The sequence below is a fragment of the Sminthopsis crassicaudata genome, chromosome 2 (genome assembly GCF_048593235.1).
Source record: "Sminthopsis crassicaudata isolate SCR6 chromosome 2, ASM4859323v1, whole genome shotgun sequence".
NCBI classification, from domain to species: domain Eukaryota; kingdom Metazoa; phylum Chordata; class Mammalia; order Dasyuromorphia; family Dasyuridae; genus Sminthopsis; species Sminthopsis crassicaudata.
Window position 1 is genome coordinate 132,552,561 of NC_133618.1, and position 23,126 is coordinate 132,575,686.

General features: G+C 44.1%; 1 protein-coding gene across 1 annotated transcript; it reads left to right on the plus strand.

Moving 5' to 3' along the window:
* The first annotated feature begins 1,170 nt into the window (after positions 1–1,170).
* Positions 1,171–22,972, plus strand: EIF4EBP1 (eukaryotic translation initiation factor 4E binding protein 1). Its single transcript, XM_074287253.1, has 3 exons — positions 1,171–1,393; positions 19,597–19,776; positions 22,496–22,972. The coding sequence occupies exons 1-3, from the start codon at positions 1,249–1,251 to the stop codon at positions 22,525–22,527; spliced, it is 357 nt and encodes a 118-aa protein (XP_074143354.1). The 5' UTR covers positions 1,171–1,248; the 3' UTR covers positions 22,528–22,972.
* Positions 22,973–23,126: the final 154 nt, after the last annotated feature.

The following is a 23,126-nucleotide window of genomic DNA, read 5'->3' on the forward strand; positions in this document are numbered from 1 at the left end:
CCTTTCCAATGCAAAAACTTCCTTTACCACTAGTGCAAACTAAACTAGGAGTTGCAGTCAAAAGAATGGTGGACTTGACTCAGGAGGGACTGAATTCAAATGCTACTTGAGATACTAGTGGTATGATCCTGACCAAATCATTTAACTGCTCTCAACCTCAGTTTCCTCATCTGTAAAATGGAGGCTATAGTAATAAGCAGCATTTATATAGACGTTAAAGTTTGCAAAAAAAAAAAAAAAAAGAAAAAAGAAAAAAGAAAAAAAAAGTTTTTTACAAATATCTTATTTGATACTTACTGCAAGCCCGAGAGGTAAGGGCTATTATTATCCCCATTTTACAGATGAGAAAACTAAGGCATGCAGCGTTAAAGCGATTTGCCCAGCGTCGGGAAGTTAGTGTTGCTGAGGGTGCCCTTTGAGGTTGATTAATTAGTTTCTGTATTCAGAATCACAGAATCCAGCGTTGGAAGGGATCTCAGAAGTCATCTTTGCCCCGACCCAAGCAAGCTTCCGTACATTCCCTGATAACGAAACCCCCCAGAAATTTCGTCCATCACAAGTACTACCCTTCTCCCCCTTCACCCACTTTTTTGTTTGTTTGTTTAACTGAAGGCGCTGTAAGCCATCCCAACCAATCAGAGAGCAGAAGGGTGGCGTTACTAAGCTCACAGCCTTCTGGGAGATGTAGTCCACAGAGATTTCCAGCGCTCCTCTGATAAAATAGAGCTCTTGGCCCAAAGCATTTTGGGAAATGCAGTCTGCAGGTGGCCTTCTAAAGTGTCTGGGAAGCCTCGGGAGTCCCGTCTGGGTTTGGGAGCTTGGCCCTGGAGGGGATGAGCACGCGCTTTCCAAAGGAGGGGGTTTAGTGGGGAGAAGCTATTTCATCCCCCACGTGGGCCCATGCCAGAGTCCGAGGGAGAGAGCTGCCGTCCAGCCGAGGCTGCCCCGAGCTGCCGAGGCGGGGGCTTTGCTGGGCGTGCGGAGCCCCCGTCGGGGGCAGCTCCAGGCGGTCGGCCTCCTCCGTGGGCACGGGCCCCCGCGGGCGGTTCTGCGGTCTTGGGGGCATCTCTAGTGCCTCCGTGTCCCTGGACAGCCTGGCATCTGGGGGTTCGGGAGGGGGGAGGACTACAAGTCCCGAGGGGCTACCGAGTCGCGGCGGCGGAAGGGGCGGTCTGGGGGCGGAACGGGGCGTGGGCGCGAAGCGGTCCCGCGGCACCCGGGGTCCGCGGCTGCAGCGAGGCCGAGACCATGTCTGCGGGCGGGAGCTGCGGCCATACCCCGAGCCGGGCCATCCCGGCCACTCGTCGGGTGGTGCTCAGCGACGGCTCGCCGCTGCCGCCCGGGGACTACAGCACCACTCCGGGAGGCACGCTCTTCAGCACCACCCCCGGAGGTATGGTGGGGGGCGTCCGGGGTGGGGGCCCTGGGGAGGAGTGGGGGGACCCCCGCCCGCGGAGAGTCGGGGCACGCTGGGGACTGCAGTGGGGGGGAGCCCGACAAGCTGGGAGAGGGAGCGGTGGAAGGCAGCCCGACGGCACGTGCAGCGCGGGATCCTGGAGGAGACAGTTGGAGCGCATGTGTTCGGGGACCTGGGAGGGGTCGGCACCTGGTGCGTGCCGAGAAACCTCGGCGCGGGGGCTGCAGAGCGCACGTCCCGCCTCCTGCCGCGGCCGCCGCTCCCAGCTCCCGACGGACGGTAGAGACAAAGAACTCTTCCGCTAACTCGCGTCCCAGCGCCATTCTCGCCCCTCAGCCCTCGCGGGGCATTGCCATGCTAGTGAAGGGTACCGCTGGCGTGACCCTCCGGGCGCCGAGCCCGCGGAGCGGGGCACAGACATCCCCAGGGAACGCTGAGGGTGGAGCGGGATCCGCTGCCCCCGTATTTACTCCTTTTTCCGCAATCCCGAAATCGCCCTCCCCAGGGATTTTAGGGGGTCGGTGAAAGGGGCCCCTGTATTCCTGCCGCCTGGGGAGGGGGGCTGCGCCGAGCCGCCTCCCCAGAACCTGGGGTGTTTGGTCTCTCTCCTGCGCCGCGGCAGTTCTTAAAAGCTAGTGGGCTCTCCCCCTGAGCCCGGGGAAGGTCGGGGAGGTGGCCCGAGGGGAGCGTCTGTCCGACTTGCCAGTAAAAGTCCTGAGTGGCCGAGGAGGAAGTTGGGCTTGGCACATGGTGGAGAAGCGGGGTGGGGGCCGGCTCCGGGTTTTCCTCGGGTACACAGCATTCCCATGAAGCCGCGGGGAGTTGTGCTGGAGGAGCTGATGAAACCTGCGCTCGGGCTTGCGTGATGAAACTGCTCACCCGGGCTCACCGCTCCCTCTGATCTCGTTGCCCCTTGCCACTCTCCCAGTCCGTGGGGGAGGGGGGGACAAAACCCAAGCCCCAGAACCCCGGCGCTGGCCTTGCCTAAAAGGTGGGGCAAAGGGTCTTGATTCAGAAACCGGGCCGAGTCTAGAAGAAACTGGGGCTGCGATGGGGTGGGGGCGGGGAGGGGCTAGTGAAGGCTGGGGATTATCTGCTGGCCTGTCCTTCTGGGGCCACATGTTTATTTTCTCAGGCGGAGACTCACAGCTGCCGCCAGTCCCGTCGACTCGGGCACCCAGCAGGCCTGACCCTGAACACAGAATCCTGAAATGTGGCAGCAGGGAAGAAATCTTAGAAATGACCCAACCCGGCCTCTTTTACAAGTGGGAGAACTGAGGCCGAGGGTGGTTAAAAGGGAGTTCCTCTGGTCAGATGGAAAGTCCCTTTGTCCTGTCCAGATTTCATGGAGAGAATGGCCTTTTAGACATACAAAGGGCTTCTCTTTTTACTGTTATCCCCATTTTACAGATGATAAACCTGAAGCTCAGAGATTCAGACTGTATTGGCCTTTAGATTATTTTCCAGCTGTGGAATTCAGTGAAAAAGGATTTATCCAGCCAGACTGGAACCTCAATTACAGGTGAAGGCAAAGCAGATAAATCTCCTTGCACCCAATTCTTTGTCACATTTCTCAGTGACTTGTGTTGACTCTCCTTCTTGAAGAACTTTTGTTTCCTCCTTTTTTAAATGACAGCGCTGGATTAGCTGTTCTTTCCAGCCTTTCTGCTTCCTGTAGGTTGTCTTTATTAGAATCTAAATACCTTGAGGTCTTATTTGTATTATACTTCTCTGCTCCGGTGCCTGGCCTGGCGGAGGCACTTAATAAATGCTTATTTTTCCCTAAATGTCTGGCCCTGTGTTACTGGTGGTAGGGACATCCCTGACACTTTTGAATTCAGCCCCCTGTGGCCCTTTAAACACAATTAGAAGTTAAATAGCAGAAAAAGATTTACTTCCTCTTCCTGTATTCCTTTGAGTAATGAAGATGTCTTGCTTGGGGGGGGGGGGAGCCTGAATTAACCTCTTCCTTCCTTAGTTGACACATTTATTAAGGGCTTTCTCTGTACCAGGCAATGGGGAGAAGGAGAGAGGCCACAGAGAGTGGAGTATGCTGCATCTAAATAAGATAGTTACAGAGGAGCTTAAAAAAATTACCTCTAGGGAGTAGAGAGAAAAGATAGAGCTGGAGGGTCTTGGGGAAAGAGCAACCCCTGCAGCTGTGATGAGGGTTGGGCAATTAGAAAGGAATCTTAAAGGGACCCCAACCCTCATCAGCTGGACTGGGGAGGAAGAACCTTAAATGCAGGAAGCCCTGAATTCCAGTCCTGCTTCAGGATTTGTTAGCTGTGTGATCCAGGGACAGTTAGCTTTCTCATCTGTAAAATGGATTTTTGTAAGATGAGTAGGGCAGCTGTGTGATGAAGTGAATAGTATGCTGGAGCCTAGAGTCAGAAAGACTGTTCTTCCTGAGTTCAAACTCAGCCTCAAACACTAGCTGTGTGATCCTGACCAAGTCATTTAACCCAGTCAGCCTCAGTTTCCTCATCTGTCAAATTAGCTAAAGAAGCAAATGGCAAACTAGTGTCTTTGCCCCAAAATTCCAAATGGGGTCACAGAATTGGATATGATTGAACAACAAAAATGGGGCTTAAAACAGTCCTTGTTTTATACTGTTTTTTGTGAAAATCAAATGAGTTAGCATATGTACCGTGTGTGGCAAATCTTAAAGCAGTTTATAAATGCTGCTTACCAGAAGACTTTGTATTTTATCCTGAAAATCTGCAGTTAGAAATGGGAAAGTGGGGGGCAGCTAGGTGGTGCAGTGGATAGAACACCAGCCCTGAATTCAAGAGGACCCGAGTTCAAATGTGGTCTTAGACACTTAACACTTCCTAGCTGTGTGACCCTGGGCAAGTCACTTAACCCCAGCCTCAGGGAAAAAAAAGAAATGGGAAAGTGGTAGTTCTTTCAGAGCAACTAAAGAATAGGAAAACAAGAACCCCCAGAAGCTAATCATAACTTGGGTGTCCCATTGGCACCTCAGGCCAAGTCAACAGGTTTTACCTGCCAGAATCAATAGATCTGAGACAGTAGCAAAGACTAGTTAGTTGCTTTCTGCATTCTCCATCCAGTTTTCCCCACAAAATATTCATACCTTTGTCCCCAGGGCCCTTTTTTAAGCTTAAGAAAGCTTGATGGAATTAACAAGTTGCATTTCTTTCCTCCTTGGGGGGAAGAGGGCTGTAAAAAGATTTGGAGCTGGACTGAACATCTAGTCCAATCCCTTTTTTTTTTGCAGTTGAGAAAACCAGTCACCCTTTCCCCATGTGGCTTATTCCAGGTCACAAATTTGATTAGCCACAGGTAACTGGGAGCAGCTTCCTAGGGACAGCTAATGATAAGTGATAAGTGGGCTCTGTGTGGGATATTTTAGGGCTTTCTCTGGGGCCAGGTTTTCTGCTGGGACAGGGAACCCCAAACCTGTGGAGTAGAACAGAATTGGGGCTTTTGTGGAGAGTTAAGGTTCCTTTGGGAGAGAGAGGGTGCTACCCAGCAGAGACTGCTTTGGAGTCTGGACCCAGGCTCAAACCATGGCTTTGCTTCCTGACCCACCTACCTGTGTGATCCGCACCAGATGGTGAATTTTGAATTTCCTTTATTAAGCAGTGGTTGGAAGTTAATAATAGTGACAATAAAAATATCTTTACAAAGCATTTTATAGATTATCTCATTTGATCATCACAACCTCAGAAGTTATTAATCCTGATTTATAAATGAGCCAGCCGAGGTCAGCAGAATTTAAGTGACTGCCCAAGATCACCTTGGCTGAGGTTGGATTTGAATTCAGCCCTTCCTGACTCCAGGCTTGGCACTCCTAGCCCACTCTAAGAAACCAGAAGACCTTGAGTTCCTTTGCAGCTTAAGGATTTATGATCTTTCTGGGGAATATCAGAAAATGAGGCAAGGGAAAATGAATCCCTGTAAGTTAGAGATTCTCCAGTCAAATATTTCCAGAGGAAATGACTTATTTTTTCATTTGCAAATGCCAAATGGTTTGTAAAATAAAAATAGCTAGCTTCTCCAGTGCCACTAGGGCTGTAGGGGAAGTGCAGATAATTTATTTCTGTAGAAAAAAGAGGCAGCTGTTAGGAGCTATCTCCCTGAAGTGGTCTTAATGGGGCTCCCTGGGCAGACTGGAGCCACTTTGATCATTAGCCCACAACCAACTGAGTCACCTGATCTTTTCCCCTGACATTCCATGGGAAGTTTTAGCTAAGGTGGATTTTGTATAAATGTCACATTGGATAGAGCACTAAACCTACAATCACATCTAGCCTCTGACACCAGTTGTGGGACCCAGAAGGAGTCATTTAATGTCTATCTACCTCGGTTTTCTCATCTGTAAAGTGGAAGCAGTCATAGCACACGCCTCTCAGGGTAATTGTGAGGATCTAATGAGATGTTTGTAAAATGCTCTTAAAAATGCTATTATTATACCAATAATAATAATAATAATATTGTTCGGCTGACAGCTTTTGAACAATACCAGGAATCCTCCTTTTCCACAGGTCCCCTTTCCTGGAGAGTCCGGCAGACCTTCATGTCCTTAAGGCTCGATTTCTGTCTTTACCTTGTAAGTAAGGTCTTTGAGGGCAGAGACTGGCTTTGACCTCCTTTTATCCCTGACACAGATTCTTGTTGTAGGTACTTAAATATTAATGATCATGTCTGTAAAAGTGGAACAGTAATACTTGTGGTGGAATAGACAGGGAAGTGAGTTTAACATTCTGTGACTCTTGAGACCCCTGATGATCACTATACTTTGCAGAACAGCTGCTCATTTGCTTGCGATCATGCTGGAAAGAAATCCAAGGTCCAGTTCCCAATAGACACACAGCTTTATGGGAAGAATCTCCATAAATGGGAGGTTTTTAGGTGGGGATAGTGAGTGGTAAGCATTCCCAAATCCTGCACCCAGCAGTGTTCATCATCACTAAAGCTTTCTTCTCTCACCCCCTATATAAGAAATGCTGGGTTATAGAAGAGCAAGCCAGCTGTACATAAATTCTGGCAGATTGTACCAGACTAGAAAGATTTGCAGCATAATCCGGAACTCATCAGCAAAAGGTTGGACACCACGTAAAATTTTTCTTGACCACAAAAAGTCATGTAAGCAAAATTTTTGTTGGTGAACTCAGTTCAGACCTGGATGAAGTCATAACTATTTGGGGACTATTCAAGGATAATCATTCATGTGGAGCTGGCCGACTCCTTCCCTGGTAAAAATCTCTCAAGTTAAAACAAACTGAAGCCTGTGCCTGGGAGGCTTGCTTTGGAGGGGTCTCTTAATAAGAGGCTGTGGAACAAGATGTTGCTTTGAAGACAATTGGGGGATTGTCCCTGCTCAGAACACAAGACAGCATTCCAGGCTGTCCCTCACAGTACTGAGGCTGTGTCCTGCTGCACCGCCCAAGTTGGGAGGAAAATTCTTGTGAAATATTCTTCCAGTAAATCAGTGCAAAGGAAACGAAAAGTTCTCTCTTAGCCACAGGGTGGACAACTGCCTCCCTAGCAATCACAGCACTGGCCAACTATGCAGCGCTTTGCAGACTTCAGAGGCGATTTAATAACTATTTCAGCATGATTGGTTTCTTTTGCAATTCCATATGGTTGGTGCCTTGAAGAACATGATTCTGAGGAGGGTTTTACTGATTTGCCAAATGGGTCTTTGGCACATTAGGTTTAGAACCACTGCCTTATATCACCTTGGGTACTTAATCTCTACCCTATAGCCCTTCTACAGATACAATTTTATTTAGAATACTGCTAAATTCACTAAGGACCCTGTTTGCCATTTAAAGTGGGAGTGGGGGAAAGCTAGTTGGTATAGTGTGTAGAACCCCAGCCCTGAAGTCAGGAGGACCTGAGTTCAAACCTGGTCTCAGACACTTAACACTTCCTAGCTATGTGACTCTGGGCAAGTCACTTAACCCTAATTTGCCTCAGCAAAAATAAATAAACAGATAAAGTGGAGATAGCATTTATTGAGAACTCCATAGGTACCTAACAGGGAAACTTTTTAAGCAAGGGTATTAGTTCCTCATCTCACTGAGCTCACTATCTAGGAAGGAAAATGCAGGGTATCAATTTTTTTTCTTTTTGAAAATACAAAAGAAGGTGGTACAGTGGATAGAATCCCAGGCTTGTAGTCAGGAAGACTCATCTACCCAAGTTCAAATCCTTTCTCAGTCACTTCCTAGCTGTGTGACCCTGGACAATCCACTTACCCCTGTCTGCCTCAGTTTCCTCATCTGCAAAATGAGCTGGAGAAAGAAATGGCAAACCACTCCAGTTTTGTCAAGAAAACTCCAAATGGGTTCACAAAGAATTGGACACAATTGAACAACAGCCATAAAAGCTAGCATTTTTACTGCACTTTAAGGTTTGCCAAGCATTTTATCACCACAACCACCATGAGATCGTTATTGTTATCCCTACTTTACAGATGAAACTGTGTATGTGCATCCTACTATATAGTACATAATATTCAAATGACAATCTGAGAGGTGGATAATACAGACAAGTTCAATGACTTGATGGCAATAGGGCCACAACACATGGGTGGAATTTTAATTCACATCTCACTCCATAGTCAGGGCTTCATGTTTCATGTACCCCTGTTTTTTATAGTAGCTAGTGTTTTTAAAGTAATAGTTAATGGGGTGACTATTGAGTAATGACGGATTTTTAAAGCAGGTGAGATTTAGAACTGAAGAGAAGCTTGACCATCTGGTGACCTGAATGACCTTGAGTGGGTAAATCTCATGACTTGGGCTTCCTCTTCTTTACCGGCGCAAAGTGATTTCCAAGATCCCTTCTAACTCTCATTTTACTGATGAAGAAATAAGGGCATATGTGGAAATTAAGCAGTTTGCCCAAATTCATACAAGTAGTGGCCAAGCCAAGGTTCAAATTCAGGTAATTCCTAATCCATAGTTCATTGTATTTCACCCAAGGTGTTCAGATAAATGTATTCCCCTTCGACACTTGGGATGACCTCAGAGAAGTGAAATAATGACTTCTTATACTAATAGTCAAATTAAATTAAGAATAAAGTTTTTCCCTTTTTTTTTTTATTCCCTCATTCTGAAATCTGCTTCTATTGGTTAGTTAGGCAGCCTTTAAAATGTAGGGTTGATAATGAATGGCAAGGAAAACTCAGATCTGATCAAAAGGCATAGAAATTCTAGTTTAGGTGAATGGGTGGATTCCGGTCTTTTGTGTTTTAGTCTTTGAGGACCAGATGGAAGTGGATTCCTCCTATTGTCTAGATTATCCTAGACAGTTTGGTCTGGGTATAGATAAATTCAAGACTGAGTAATCAGTCCCCTGGATCCTCATTAGGATAAGCCCACTCCTCTCATAATATTCATAATTCTCATTATTTGTTAGCCAACAGGAGTTATGCTAATTACTGGCATAATTAATAACAATTAATTACTCAGAAACTTTGTCTTTTGAACTTTTCATATGTTCCTGAAGAAAACATGCAGAGGCAGGGGTAAGCATGTTCTTTGGAAATCACAGTGGTGGCCAATCTCTGTCCTTTTGGTAAGTAGAATTTAATTTTCAAAAGACATTCCAAACTATACCCAGTGAATAAATGAGGTAATTAAGAGGGCCTATCAAAGTAAGTTGGAGTCTAGAATACCTGGCTTCTGAAGCACTCCTGGACTCTGGCAAAATACTTTTCTTTTCTGAGACTCTGGGCAGAACATTCGTTAGAATAATGTTTCCTCCACCAAACTGAGAGGGGATTATGTGTGAGTAGGGCTTTTCTGAGTGTTAATAATTACCATTGAACTAGGTAATAGTATATGTTGGTTTTTGTTTGTGGTGTGGCTCATATTCGGTTCATTTCTTAATCCTGAACTCTGAAAGCTAATTCCCAAAGAAGAGTTCCAAGAACATTTTGAACAAGAGCACTTTTAAGCAACCACAAGATGGATTTTTAAAGCTGCTACTGTGTGCCAGGTACTGTGCTAAAGACAAAAGCAGACTGGTCCTTGCCCAAGAGGCATTTATATTCCACTGGGAATTCAAGCTTGCTTTTCTCCTTTTGTGGGGTCTCCTATTTTGTTGACTGAAGAATACTTATTTAAATGCGGGAGTTCTGGTGGTTTTGTTGAACAGTTTGTGAAAATCACTGGGACTGGAGGGCTGAATTTAGACTCTTAGGTCCCAAATTCAAATCCTATATTCCACCAGTTTCTACCTGTGTGACCTTGAGCAAAAGGCTGTTTCAAATCTCTGGGTCTGTTTCCTATTCTATAAAATGAAAGTTTGTAGCTGACCCAAGCTTCTTCATCTTTTTGACTTTATGGTACTGTGATTTTATATTGGAGAAAATAGTATTTAATAAGAGAAAGGGGAGTCAGGAAGGGAAAGTGCTGACTTGGACAAGATGGTTGGTATAGAAATAGACCAGCCAGGAGAAACCTAAAGAGCCATATGGACGATGTATGGAAGTTCCAGGGAGGACCTGCCCTGTCCTGGAGCCGCCCTTAGGTGTGGAGGCAAGTCAGGTCTACAGGGAAGAGCCAGATCAATCACCCTTTTGATTTATTCCTCATTTTGAATGGATACATAAATGAAGTAACAGGGAGTGCTTGCTGTGTGCCATCTCAGTATGCAAGCATAAAAGAAAGTTCTGTTCCTTCTGGAGCTTATTTATATTCTAATAAGAAAACAACACATTGACAATTCCAGATGTGGTCTTTCCCTCAGGTGATGTGATTCAAAATGGTATCTGCATTGGTGGAGAGAATTTCCTCCGTGGGAGCTGTGGGACTGGGGAGTGGGAGGAAGTTGAGACAGCTTTCTAAGAATAGTGACACATGATTTATTTGGTCATGTTCTGCTGAGAGTAGCAGGTTTGATGAGCCGGGAAAAGAAATAAACAAAACTTTTTGGTTTAAGGGTATCGGTTTTTTTCTTCCACGAATGCCATTACTAGCACAAGGAAAAAACAGAAATTTCCTCCCTTTGTTCCCTCTCCCCTTCCCACTATGTTTTTACAAATAAGGGAAGTAGAGGAAGAGAAGTGAAAAATTATTTCATAATAACTAAGCAGTCAGTAGCAGTGCCCAGGAAAGAATTTGGTCTTCTTCATATCCTTCCAGAACAGTGACTGATAGAGGGGGCAGAGATCAGAAACATCCTGGCGTTCCTTGCAGCAGAAGCCATCTGGGTTTAGAATTCCTTTTGTTAGAGCCTTTACCTGTGACTATAATAGTAAAAACTGGCATTAATGCAGCCCTTGAAGGTTTGTACAACACTTTCCATGGTACATAATATTTTAAGCTCTTCAGACTTCACTAATACTTTTGGTATATTCTGTCCTCTCCAGCTTTTTAGCTGTTCTGTGAGATAGTCAATAAATCTTTTCTCCATTTTACTGATGGGGAAACTGAGACTTAGAGAGGAGATTTAGCTTTGTCACAGGTAAATTCATTGTTAGAAACAAGATTTGAGTCCAAGTGCTCCAGGTCCAGCATTCTTATCCATTGCTTTCTGGGACCAAAGGACATTTTCTTTTCTATATAAAACTGCCTTTTGAAAGTCTAAGTGAAAGCAAAGAAAAAAGTCCCGGTGCCCCCCTCTTGTATCTGGAGGATTTAGTCCCAGGCTGACAGATTTTCAGCCCTTAACTCTTCTCTTAACCTGAACCAGGGTTTCTTAATATGTGTCTGTGTTGTGGATCCCATTTCAGAATTTTTAAAAATTAATAATCAGAAGAAATGCCAAATGTCAATTAGAGGTTAGTAGAAAATAAAAGATAACATTTTTCCTCCATCCAAATTCATGGAGCAATTGAAAACTAAAGTGTCCAAAACTATAAAGAAAGCCTTTTTTTTTTTTTTGGAGATAGTATATTATTAACTGCGTCCTATTTTGATGGTCTGACTAATTTATGTAATGTTTTCTCTGTGTCTGGCATTGTGATGACTGCTTTACAATTATCTCATAAGATTCTCACAACACTGGGAGGTAGCTGCTATTGTAATACTGGAGAAACTGAGGCAAGATAGAGATTGGAGAGTATTTAATAATTTATTTAAAAGGGAGAGCTTTATTGGGACCAAATGGATCCATGGTTTGGTCCCAGGGCTGAGACTATCATCTCCAAGAATCCACAAACAATGTGAGTTCTCAATGACATATATACTCAGGGGATAGACTGAGGCAGGGGCGGAGACAGGGTGCTGAGAGTGGGAACAGGACTCTGACAGGGTGGGGTGAGCCTCCGGAGATGGGGAGAGGCATCTTACTAAGATACTATCTGATATTCTGATAGCTTGGGATGAGGGGAGGCATTCTAATATTCTAAAACATAAGATCTTTTATCCTTATCAAATATTCTGATGAAGAGGGAGGGGAGGTTTCCACAGGACTGAGCAGACAATTATAAACTGAAAATGAACAATTAGAGAAACTGAGTCAGGACAATAAAAGAGAACTGTGGCATAGCATTATTATTAGCCCATTTTCAGTGGAGGCAACTGATAAGTACTTTGCCCAGGGTCACTCCTAGTAAATGTTGAATGTTGAGGCTGGATTCTCCTGACTACATTGTTAGTGCTCTATCCAAGGTGCCATCCAGCTGCCTCTTAAGAGTTTCATTTTTTCATGTGTCTTCCATTTGATCTTGTTCCCTTGGGCAGTGGGAATTTATTGATGGAGTATCACTCAGCATCCACACTTTGGGGACTGCTGGCTAGAAGGCTGGCCACCAAGTGTTACCATTTTTTGTACCCAACAACTGGGTATAGAGGGTTTGGGCCATGTCTGTATGGAAAGGGTACCACAACAATAAAATCAGGGATCTTTGAAGTTGTAAGAGTGAAGGGCAGTACCAACAGGAAGGTCAAGGCCATAGTTGGGGTAAGCAACCTCCAAATTTCCCTTGTTTTTTCATAGCACTGCATAGTTTGGAATATCACAGTTGGGTCATGCAGTTCTGTTGTGGGTGAAAATTAATTAGCCAATGCTTAAAAGACAAGAGCTCTTTACAGCTTCTTTGAGGAAAATAGAAAAACAAAAAATGCTGAGTTCTTTCCTGTTGCAGCAGCGCCTGCTGGAGCCCCTTTTTCATGGGGCCTCTTCATTTCAAAATTAATGAATGGAGGTGCAAATGGCAAACCATGGGGAGAAGACTCATTCCTGGGTCTAGGTTGTGGGATGAATTGGGAAAGTTCAGTTTAGAGTTCTCCTTAGGAAAAATCTTTGCTTTTAGGATGATGGGGCTGACTCTGGGACATGCTGAATGTGCAAGCACTCTGCTTCCAGAAGAGAGGATTTTAGTTGGGACTTTAGTTCAGTTTAAGGGAATAGTGTTCTTTAAGCTTAAATGTACCCTTTTTTGTAACCCTATTAGTCCTAGTTCTTCCAATTGGGAGTTAAGCCACAAATCTACTATTCTTCATGGGAGTATTTTGGATAAGATAATTATCATTTTTTCCCTGGCTCCTTGAAACTGAGGCTTAAGTAATTTGCCCAAAGACCAATAACCAGCAGTTCTCAGTGTTTCTGCCTCCAGGTCTAGTGTTTGGTTTTTTCTGCTACATCAAAAATCACTTATCCTTAGCTTCCCCCCCCCCCCCCCCCATTGCACAATACTAAGCACAAGGTGAATGCTTAATAAATACAGATTTGGTAACATTGGGAAGACATTAGCTATTTCCTATCATTTATCTAGAACTGAGCACTGCTTCTTAGTTTAAGCTGTCTAGCCCCTCCATGTTGGAGAGGTTAAGACATAATAAATAGTGAAACACCCAGATTTCAGTTATTCCCAAAGGGAAATAGAAGCGGGTGGGAAGGACATTAAGAGATCCCTAATCTAACCCTGCCTCATTTTACAGAGCAAGAATTGGACAGTTTTATTTCTGTCACCAAACTACCTTCTCTAGGTTCATATTTCAATTCCATACACCACCTTTTTTTTTTTTTTAATTTCCTTGAAAGCTAAAAAAGTTGGTCAGCACCCGAGTTCCAGTCTTTTAGCATTAAAAAAAATCTGCTTTGTTTTGTTTTTTAAACTAACTTCCAGGGGGCCACAGATGGCTTCTCAACTTTGCCAGTGAAATAAACAAACTGAAGATTATTCTGCGTCTGGGCGGGGCTGCCTGGCCCCGCCTCCTGCTCAGGTTTATACGTGTCCCTGCACTGACCAGAACATGTGCTCCCACTTTATTGGGAGTGTCTGGTTGGAGCCGACAGCTCGTGACTTTAAGCCCACAAACGTGAACCTCTCCTGACCTCGTTCTGAAATGTTCTCTCTCTCCCTGGAATGGGAGCCGCAGTTCTAGGAATTCCACCCTGTACTCCCTCCAAGGCTCCCCTTGGCCTTGCTCCAGGGGGACTGTATTTTGGGACAGCCCCAGGCGAGTTCTGCCCTTGTAAAGGCCAGCATTCTCAGGCTGGGTGAACACTCCCACCTCCCCAGAGGCCTAAGGGCACCGTCCTAGGCACTGGAGAGGGATGTAACAGGATCAGAAGGCCTAGCCCCCGCCCGTGTTTGCTAAGAGAAAAGTCACACATACTTTGTTTTTGGAGCTAGAAACTGAGGCCAAAAGTAAAATTGCTGAGTTTTCCAGTGGGGGGTCGGGAGAAAGGCGGGAGACACTCAAGTTCTGCTCCTGTCTGTCAGGATGAGAGGAAGCTTTGCCTGGGAAGGGAGCATATAGGTCCTGTCTGGCCTGCAGGTTTTGTCCTGATGGGGAACTCACTACTTCCGGTTAGCTTGTTTTGAAATCTTTAGATGATGTTAATTGTTTTAAAATGGAATATCAGAAGATCAGAAGTTTAGTGTGCCCGAAGCATAATGGATGTTAAAAGAGTAAGCAACTTGAGGACAAGGAATATTTGGTTTTTGTCCTTGTATCCCCAGACCATACCTAGTACCTTAACCCTATGCTTATTGAATCAAATCAGAATCAACATTGCTAGGAGGGGGACTACTTAGTGGATTAAGTTATTTTGTCATTTTATCCTGGAAAACAAAGGAAGATGCACAAGCAGGAGGTGTCATAGAGTACAGGTTCTCTAGAAAGATTCTTTTAGCAGCTAAGTAGAGGATAGATTAGAGATAGGAGAAAATGGACGGAGAGAGCCATTAAAAGCAGTCTCCACATCCAGCATACTTTGGATTCTGAAATGATTAAAGTTTCTCAGACCCCTCAAAAATCTTTTTTTAATTAAAGTTTTTTTTTTATTTTCAAAATATCTACGTGAATAATTTTCGACATTCACCCTTACAAAATTCTTTGTTCTGATTTTTTCCCCTCCCTTCCTCCTTTCCCTTTCCCTCTGTGGACAAGTGATCTGTTAAATATGTGCAATTCCTCTATAACTATTTCCACAAATTGCTCAAAAATCTTAAGTTGCACCCAGTTACCTACTATTGGTTAAATACTACTTAGTATTTGAGGCCCTCCACAATCTGGCACCATTTTGCCTTTTCAACCTTATTGTTCCCCAATAAATGCGCTCCCTGAACATATATCCCCAATCTATTGTTTTGTTGTTTTTTTTTCTTTTTGTGGGGCAATTAAGGTTAAGTGACTTACCTAGAGTCACAACTAACTTTATCCATTGCTCCTCCTGGCTGTTCCTTCTGAGTTTTTACTGGTGTTCTGTGTCTAGAATAGCTTTCCTTCCTTCTGTTCACTCATTGAATTCCTACAAAACTTCAAAAATCCAACTTAGGTCTGTTCTAAGAAGCCCTCACCATTCTTTGGAAACAATAATGATCTTTCCTCTTGCATCTCACAGGGCTATTTTTTGTACCTAATGGCCTTGCTTTGTATCTATATTAAGCCCATGTCAAACTCTTATCAGCCCATGAGAGCAGAAAGCCATACTTGAATAGTTTAGCAGACCACAGGATTTAAGCTTAGAGATACCATTAAGAGATCATGTAATCTAGTCTAAAACTTGCATCTCCTCTAGCAGGCAAGTAGGTGTTTGATATTTATTGAGTGAATGTGCCCAGAGTTGTGCTTCTCCAAGTGGGCATCAGTGTGAGGCCCTGAAAATAGGCATGTGGTGGTTATCAATTTCTTATCTCTTCTGATCATCCTGGATCCAGCTAGTACAGGTGAACGTCGATTGTTAAACTTCAGAAATCAGCAAATGTTACAAATCAGGGCTTGGTTTTTTGCATTGTTGACTGTCTAGACTTAAAGTGTTAATAATGCATATTAAACTTTAAAATATGAGGCATGCATTTTTTTTTTTTTTGAACTGGTTGTTAAGCATTTACTGGGACGCCTTACTCTATCCCTCATTTGATCACAAACTCTCCCTCTTCATAGCCCAAATGTCCACATTGTTGCCAGCATTCCAGGAGGAATATACTTTTTTTTTGACCATTTCAGCCATGTCTAATTCTTTGTGACCTGTATTTTCTTGCCAGAGATAACTAGAGTGGTTAGCCATTCCCTTCTCCTCCTCATTTGACAGATGAAGAAACTGAGGGAAACCAGATGAAGGGGCTTGCCCAGAGTCACCCAGTTAATGCCTGTCTGAGATCAGATTTGAGCTCAGGTACCCGAGTTTTTCTGACCCCAGGTTCAGCTCCCTATCCTCTGCTCACCTAGCTGCCCTTAGAAGAATATGGGATCCCCCTAACAGCAGGGAGCCAGGCACCCTCACCAGGGATCAGTATCATCACGTGGAAAACTGAAATGAAATGGTTTGGAAAGCCTCTGACAGAGATGACCCCCAATCCTACTCCTTCATTTTGCAGGTGAAGACTCAGAGGCTGAGAAGAGCCTTTTCTGTTCTGGCCCCCAGGTACCAGGACTGGATTATAAAACCCGATTGGGGATCCCACTGTCATCTGTCGGGGGTCATATTTCTGGGAACTAAGGCCCTTTCAACACTGGGATCCTCCCCGCTGGCCCACCCTTTGCCCCATGAAGGGAATACTCACTCAAAGGTAGCTTTGTGCCCATCTCCCTCTCTTTGCAGCCTCTGCCACGGTCAACTGACTTTAGGCGCACAATAAATTTCACCCTTTCCCTTGCTGGCATATCCTGAAATTGAATTTCTGTGGAAATGCCTCTCGCGGCATTTTATGATAGGAATTTTGTCTTGTCAGATGGGTATTTTTCTAATTTTTAAAGTCCAGGCTTTGCTTTAGGGGAAAAGGGGAGGACTTGGGTTTCTCCTCCTTCTTCTTGGTGTCTCATTGATTTGGGGTTTAAATGACTTAGCTTCTTGGCTTCAGTTTCTTTTGGGAGTTGAGCTAGAGGGTTTAGACCTTGACCCTTCTAGAGGTTTTAAATCTATTATCCTATGAAAAGAGTATTTTTTTTTTAACATCAGCTAAATTGAGACTTATGATCCTATGAAAATCTATCCTGCTAATAAAATACTTAACTAAAATTTACAAAGATTGAGGGTTAATACTAAGAGGTACTCCAGAAGTTAGTTGAACCTGCATTTTTTTTTTTTTTTTTTTTTCAAAAATGTAGAATGTAAATTTTTTTCTTAAAAAGTTGAAGGGCCAGGCACTCTTCCCTTTGTAAAGAATTTGTGCCTTTCATTTAAAGGATAATTGGCAGAAGAATTCACTCCAGCAGATCTTGGAAAAGAAAATACATGCTACAGTAGAGAGAGGAAGTATTAGAGTAGGGAGAGTTTTTTAGAATACAGAAGTTTAGAACTAATTTATCTCATTGAATGCTCCAGTTCTCCACCCACCCCTCCTACTCCAGGAAAGTGATTTTCCTAAAATCACACAACTAGTTAATGGCAGATCTGAGGAGAGATCATAAGTCTCCAGCTTTCCAATCCAGTGTTCTTCCTCTAGACCTCCTCACAGAGACTCCAGAATTGTAATAAAAAAATATTTTGAATTTTAATCTCGATTCTCCTGCAGACTCTGTGTAAGGATGAGAAAGTCCCAACTTGTTTTATTATCTCTATCTCAAATGAACAGAGCAGTTCAGGCTTCTAAACCATCATACTTACACAAAAGGCTAAAATAAGTAGCATTTGCCTTTGTTGAGGGGCCCCATCTTCTACTACCTCCTTTCTATGTTGCTGTCCTCTCAGATGCCTAGGCCTACTTGCCACCCTCAGAGAACCTTTGGAAAATGTTTGCCAAACTTAGTCAAATGAAATAACTTTGTTTATCTTCTGGCTGGTATTTGTGATATAAGAGAGAAGGCAGTGCTTAGATTGTTCCGTGGTGGAGTTTTCAATAAGCATTTATTTTCTATCTCCCTCACCTAGCTACTCCTCAATTTAAAAGAAAACTAAAACTAAAACATTTCTAGAAGTGCCTCCCCAGTGCTCCTGTAGTAATGAGATATAATTAACCAAGGATATGAACAGTTTTCAGATGTTAAAGCCATGCTTTAAATGCTCTATGTCCAAAGGACTATAAAAAGTGCCAAGGAAATCATAGAGAAAAGGGCCCACATGGGCAAAAATGTTTGTAGCAGCTCTTTTTGTGGTAGCAAAGAATTGGAAAAGGAGTGGATGCTCATCAATTGGGGAATGGCTGGACATGCCATGGTACATGGAGATAATGAAATATTATTCTATAAAAAATAAAGAAGCTGATTTTAGAAAGGCCTGAAAGAGCTACAAGATCTACATTTGTTTCTGAGTGAAATGAGCAAAACCAGGTTTTTCCCTTTTGCTCTGATTTTTCTCTCCCAACATGATTCATAAAGTAATATGTATTTAAAATAAATTAGGAAAAAAAATAAAAAAGATAATTGACCATCTACTAAGAGAAAAGATATGTTGTTTAGGGAGGGGAATGTAAAGTTTTTTTCTGTTCAGTCTGCAGAGTATGTTAAGGATCTTACTTGGGCTCCACCCCTTGTGGAACACAAAGAACCCGTTTTCAGTGAGCTGTGTTCTAGGTGAGGATATGTGACCCACACATGAAATTGGCTCATATACAAAAGACATCCGAGGTGTTAACTTGCTAAAATTCAGCCACACTAGAGGTCTCTGTGGGCTAAAAGGGTCAGAGGAGGTTTTATTGAGAAGTGAGAACCTGATCTGAATCTTAGAAATCAAGTCCCTTCATTTCACAAAGGAGGAAGCCCAGACCCAGGTACTGCCGCACATCATGTGAGAGGCAGAGTCAGAATGTGAACCCCGTTTTTTCTTAATCTGGAGCTAGAGGACAAAAGCAGGAATAAACATGGATGTTGAGAACAGTCTTGTCTGAGCAGTGTTAGCAGAGCAGCATTCTGCCCTAAAAGTCTGTGGTCCTGGATCAGTCAGGAATTAGACGGGGATTCCGCTTGGTCCTAGGGGTTAAGCAAGGCACAGACTAGCAGGTATCAGATAAGTATGAGGGGAAATGCCCTGTCTAGGCCAAAATGGGATGTGCTGCCCCATGATGTCGTGGAGGTGTGGACCAAACAGCTTGTTGGGGGTCTCATGAAAGGGACAACAGGAGGTAGGCTGTGAGTCCCTTCCGCTTTGGTGAGATTTCCTGGTTGTTAATCAGAAACTACCCACCACAGGCTTGGTGAATATGAAGGTAGATGTTGGCGAATATTTAGAAAGAAGAGGCCATAGATCAAAGGCAGAGGCTGTAGCTAGTTAGGCTGGAAAGGATCTCGGAGGAGCCACCTCATACAACCCCACTCATTATTAGGACTCCATCTTGAAATTGGTATTATTTTCCAGCTACTTGTGTCTAACTAAGTTAGGGACATGGTAATGGACGATGGGGAAAATGCTGAATTTGAGTCAGGGTCTGGTCTCAAACAGAAGCTGTCACTTGATACATGTGAACTTGAGAAAGCCATTTAGCCTCTTGACCAGTTTTCTAGAAAATGGTGCTTCCTGGACCCCTTCCAACTCAGGTTTCTCTGCTGTATCCTGCTAGGACAACGTAAGCTCACTGAGGGCAGACTTTTGTTTTTAATGGTGGTTATGTTTAGCACTTGGCATAGCACCATGTGTACATTTTACAGATGAAATTCAGTCCTTGGGAGAGATTTGTCTGAGCTCCTAATTAGCAAAGCCAGCATTTGGACACAGCTCCCTAAGTCTGTTGTTCCTCAGAACCCTGGCTTCTCCCTGCCCCCGTAGTTTCTCTCAGCCTAAGTTTTGCTACCTAGACTTTGGTTGGAATCAGCATCCATATAGATGCCTGATGGACCCATCTTTGTGCTTTTTTTTTTTTTTTTTAGGTACCAGGATCATCTATGACCGAAAATTTCTGATGGAATGTCGTAACTCTCCTGTGGCCAAAACACCTCCCCGGGATCTGCCCACCATCCCTGGGGTCACCAGTCCCCCCGGTGATGAACCCGCTACTGAAATGACCCCAAACCACCTCCCCAACAGCCATGAGGACAAGCCAGGAAGCCGTAAGTAGAGTGGAGACAACTTGGGAAGTACAGACTACCTGAGCTGTGCAGGCACCCTGGAGAACATCTGTTCTACCTCTTCATTTGCACATCACAAAGCTGAGGTCCAGATGAAAAAGTACATTTCCTGGAGTCACACACCATGAACTAGCACTGTAGATATCCACCTCCAGGATCCAACTTTCAGCTAAGATACTTTCCAGGGTTAGGGGTAGAAGAAATGAACAAATTGGCCTTTTCCACATTCCCATATCCTTCATGCCCCCCCCCCCATAAACCTCATCCCTGCAAGGATGATACATGTGTGAGGTCAGGTGTACCCCAAGAGATGTTATAGAAAATGCACAATTTCCTGTTTCTTCATTTTCACTAAAAGAGGGGAAACTCCAGAAGCCCAGGGGGAGAAGATGGTGCAATTATTCTAAGTCCTGGGTAGCAGGAAGTTCTGCAGGGCTGCCCTTTTAAAACAGAAGTGGATAAAAATGGGCCCCTCTATACCATCGTTATCATGACTCAGTTCATTATTGGGAAATGAGTGACATCCTTTGGTATAGTGGTTATTTATCTCACACTTGGTAAGCTTCCTTGGGATTTATGGCACTCCAGAGCATAAAACTTTACAAAAGCTACGAGAGTTGCCTGTTTTTGAGGGTCATACAGGTACAGGGGAACAGGATTTTAACCATCTCCTAATGCCTCTAGTATTTTTACCACCTCACTGCTTCCCAGCCTCATTCTTTTCATCCCCTGGAAAGGGTTAAGGAACCTCTAATCATTTCTGAGTCTGTCAATCTACTGTTCCTTCCTTCAAATTTCCATTATCATTCCTATTAGCACTTTTTTCTTGTAGGTTTTATTTTCAGTAGATTCCTCCTTTGGTTTCACCATTCTTGCTAATTTTCTTTTTTACATGCCTTATATTTCCCATGGTCTCCCTCCCTTGCCCCAGAACCATCCCTTTGATAAAACAAAGGGCAGCAGGAGGTGGTTTTTGGTTCTTACTGCACACAAGCAGCCAGCTTGTTGGAAATTGTTGAAATGCTGTATTTAGGAAGATTGCTGTTTCCAGGAAAGGAGATAAAAACCCACCCGTTTCTTTTTCTTTTGCCTAGCCTTATCACTCTGAGATTCACCCTCTTCTCTTAGCCCCCCTGTCTATTATCAGTAGTTAGTTCTTCTGTCAGTGAACCCAGGGCCTAGAAGGCTAGTAGTTTGGGCTTTGGGGAGACTGTTGCATTCTGAGGGTGCCCCAAACACTTGCACTTGGAGAGTCCAGAACCACTGAAAATTCAGAATCCCACAGCATAAGGGGCCTGGCAGCAGGATGCCCAAAGTGCCACAGTGCTGGCAAGAAAAATGGGTAAACAGGAGCAGCTGCTAGCATGGGGGGGGGGGGCGTAGAGATTGAATATGGTCTTAGGATCTGAAAACAGTGGGAAGAGAAAGATTAATAATGATAATGAAGAACAAGGGTGATGGTATTTATATAGCACTTTGAGGTTTTTAAAGGGTCATGATATGTCACTGGATTTTCAGAACCATTATTATTATTAATAATAAGTACCATTATTTTTACAAATGAGGAAACTGAGGCAGCACTTAAGAAACCTATCTAGAGTTGTAGAGCTAGTAAGTGTCTGAAGCAGATTTTCAACTAGTTCTTCCTCACTCCAGATCACACTCTAACCAGGCAACCACAGTTATGTATAAGCAAAGTCAGTATGGAGTAAATTGAAGATAATCAGCAGAGGAAAGGCATTAGCATTGAAAGGGCCTAAAGAAGACTTCTTATAGGAGAGATTTTTAGAGGAGCCTTGAAAGAATCCTGAGAAGCCCAAAGGGAAAATGAGGCCTGAAGGGCCCCCCAGTGAGGTGTCAGGAATGGCCAGGAGGCAAGTGGGGACTCACTGAAGGATGAATGAGTGAATGAGGGGAAGGTATGAAAAGACTGGAAAGATAGAGAAGACCAGGCTCTGAAAAAAGAAGATAAAAAATTAGTCAGCAAAAGCAGTCTAATGGTATGAGCAATAGTTCATCCTGAGAGGCCCCTGACCATTGCAAAAAAAAAAAAAAAAAAAATGAACAAAGTGCATCCTTTCATCTCCTTTAGAACTTCTTAGCTGAGGAGAATATGTATGGCCTAGATAAGAGTAAGTAATTCCACCCTTCCTCTTTCCCCATATCTGCTTTATCATGCATTTCCTAGAAAATTGTGTAGGGTAGATGTTTTGTCTACCCCCAAATCAGAGAAACAATCAGAATAGTAAAGTTATGAGATTTGGTTATCAGCAATCTTGAATTTGAATCCTGGTTCTGACATTTAATCTCTTGACTTTGGGCAGGTTGCCTAATCTTAACTTTTATTCCTTTTTCTATAAACTGAAAAGCTGAACTCTAAATAAAGCCTCTTGGTTAAGCAGAGTCCAGAGTAGGTTGGGACTTTGGAAGCCTACCCTTGCTGCATTTCCTTTGGGGTTAAGGGAAGAAACAGCAGCTTGGCAAAATCTAGAAACTGCCTCCTGACTTGACATGAGGGAAATTTTCCTTTCCTTCCTCTATTCCCTAATGAACTTGAATGAGGAGGGAAGAGCAATGTCAAAATGAACCTTAAAAAAAAAAAAAAGTAACCTCTGCTTGAAGACCCTATAACCAACTCCCAAGAAACCAATTCAATCTAACTGTTCTTTGGTTTATTGATCTTTATCTTTTCTCTCCACAGATGAGGAGTCACAATTTGAGATGGACATTTAAAGGGCCGGCCACCAGAATTGAACAGTGGCCCCCAAGACCCATGAATCCCGTTCAGGGGAGGAGACACACCAGTCACGCCTTATAGGAGTTTTTTTCCAGAGCAGATGACAGGGATGGGGCAAGATGTCCCATTTCCTCCTTCCCCAGTGGAGCAGCTCCCCTCTCCCCAGAGCCAGCACCAGCAGATACTTCCATTAATGCCAGGAGCTGCCCTTTCCAGGGGAATTGTTACAGAAACCAACCCTGGCTGCTGAGGGGCAAAATCAGGGGCAGGAGGAGCCCTTGTGAACTTGTCTAGTTCTTCAGGTCTCATCCTGGATGGATGTGTCCACCCCTTTCAAGTGTGTGCCCTGTGGCCCCCACACAAGGGCACAGGAATGTCCCCTCCAGAGAGGAAATAAAAGCTGGTCGGCCAACTCTAGACCCAGAGCCGATAGCTAAGGCCTATCTGAGTGTTTCTTCTCCAATACCTTCAACCCCATCTGATGAGTCCCTCTTTCCTCCCCGCTCTCAGGACTTATGCTAGGACATGGGGGGGGGGGGGCAACCTGGGCTGGGCCTTCACTTCCAGGGAGTTGCCCATGCTTTTGAGTTGGGCT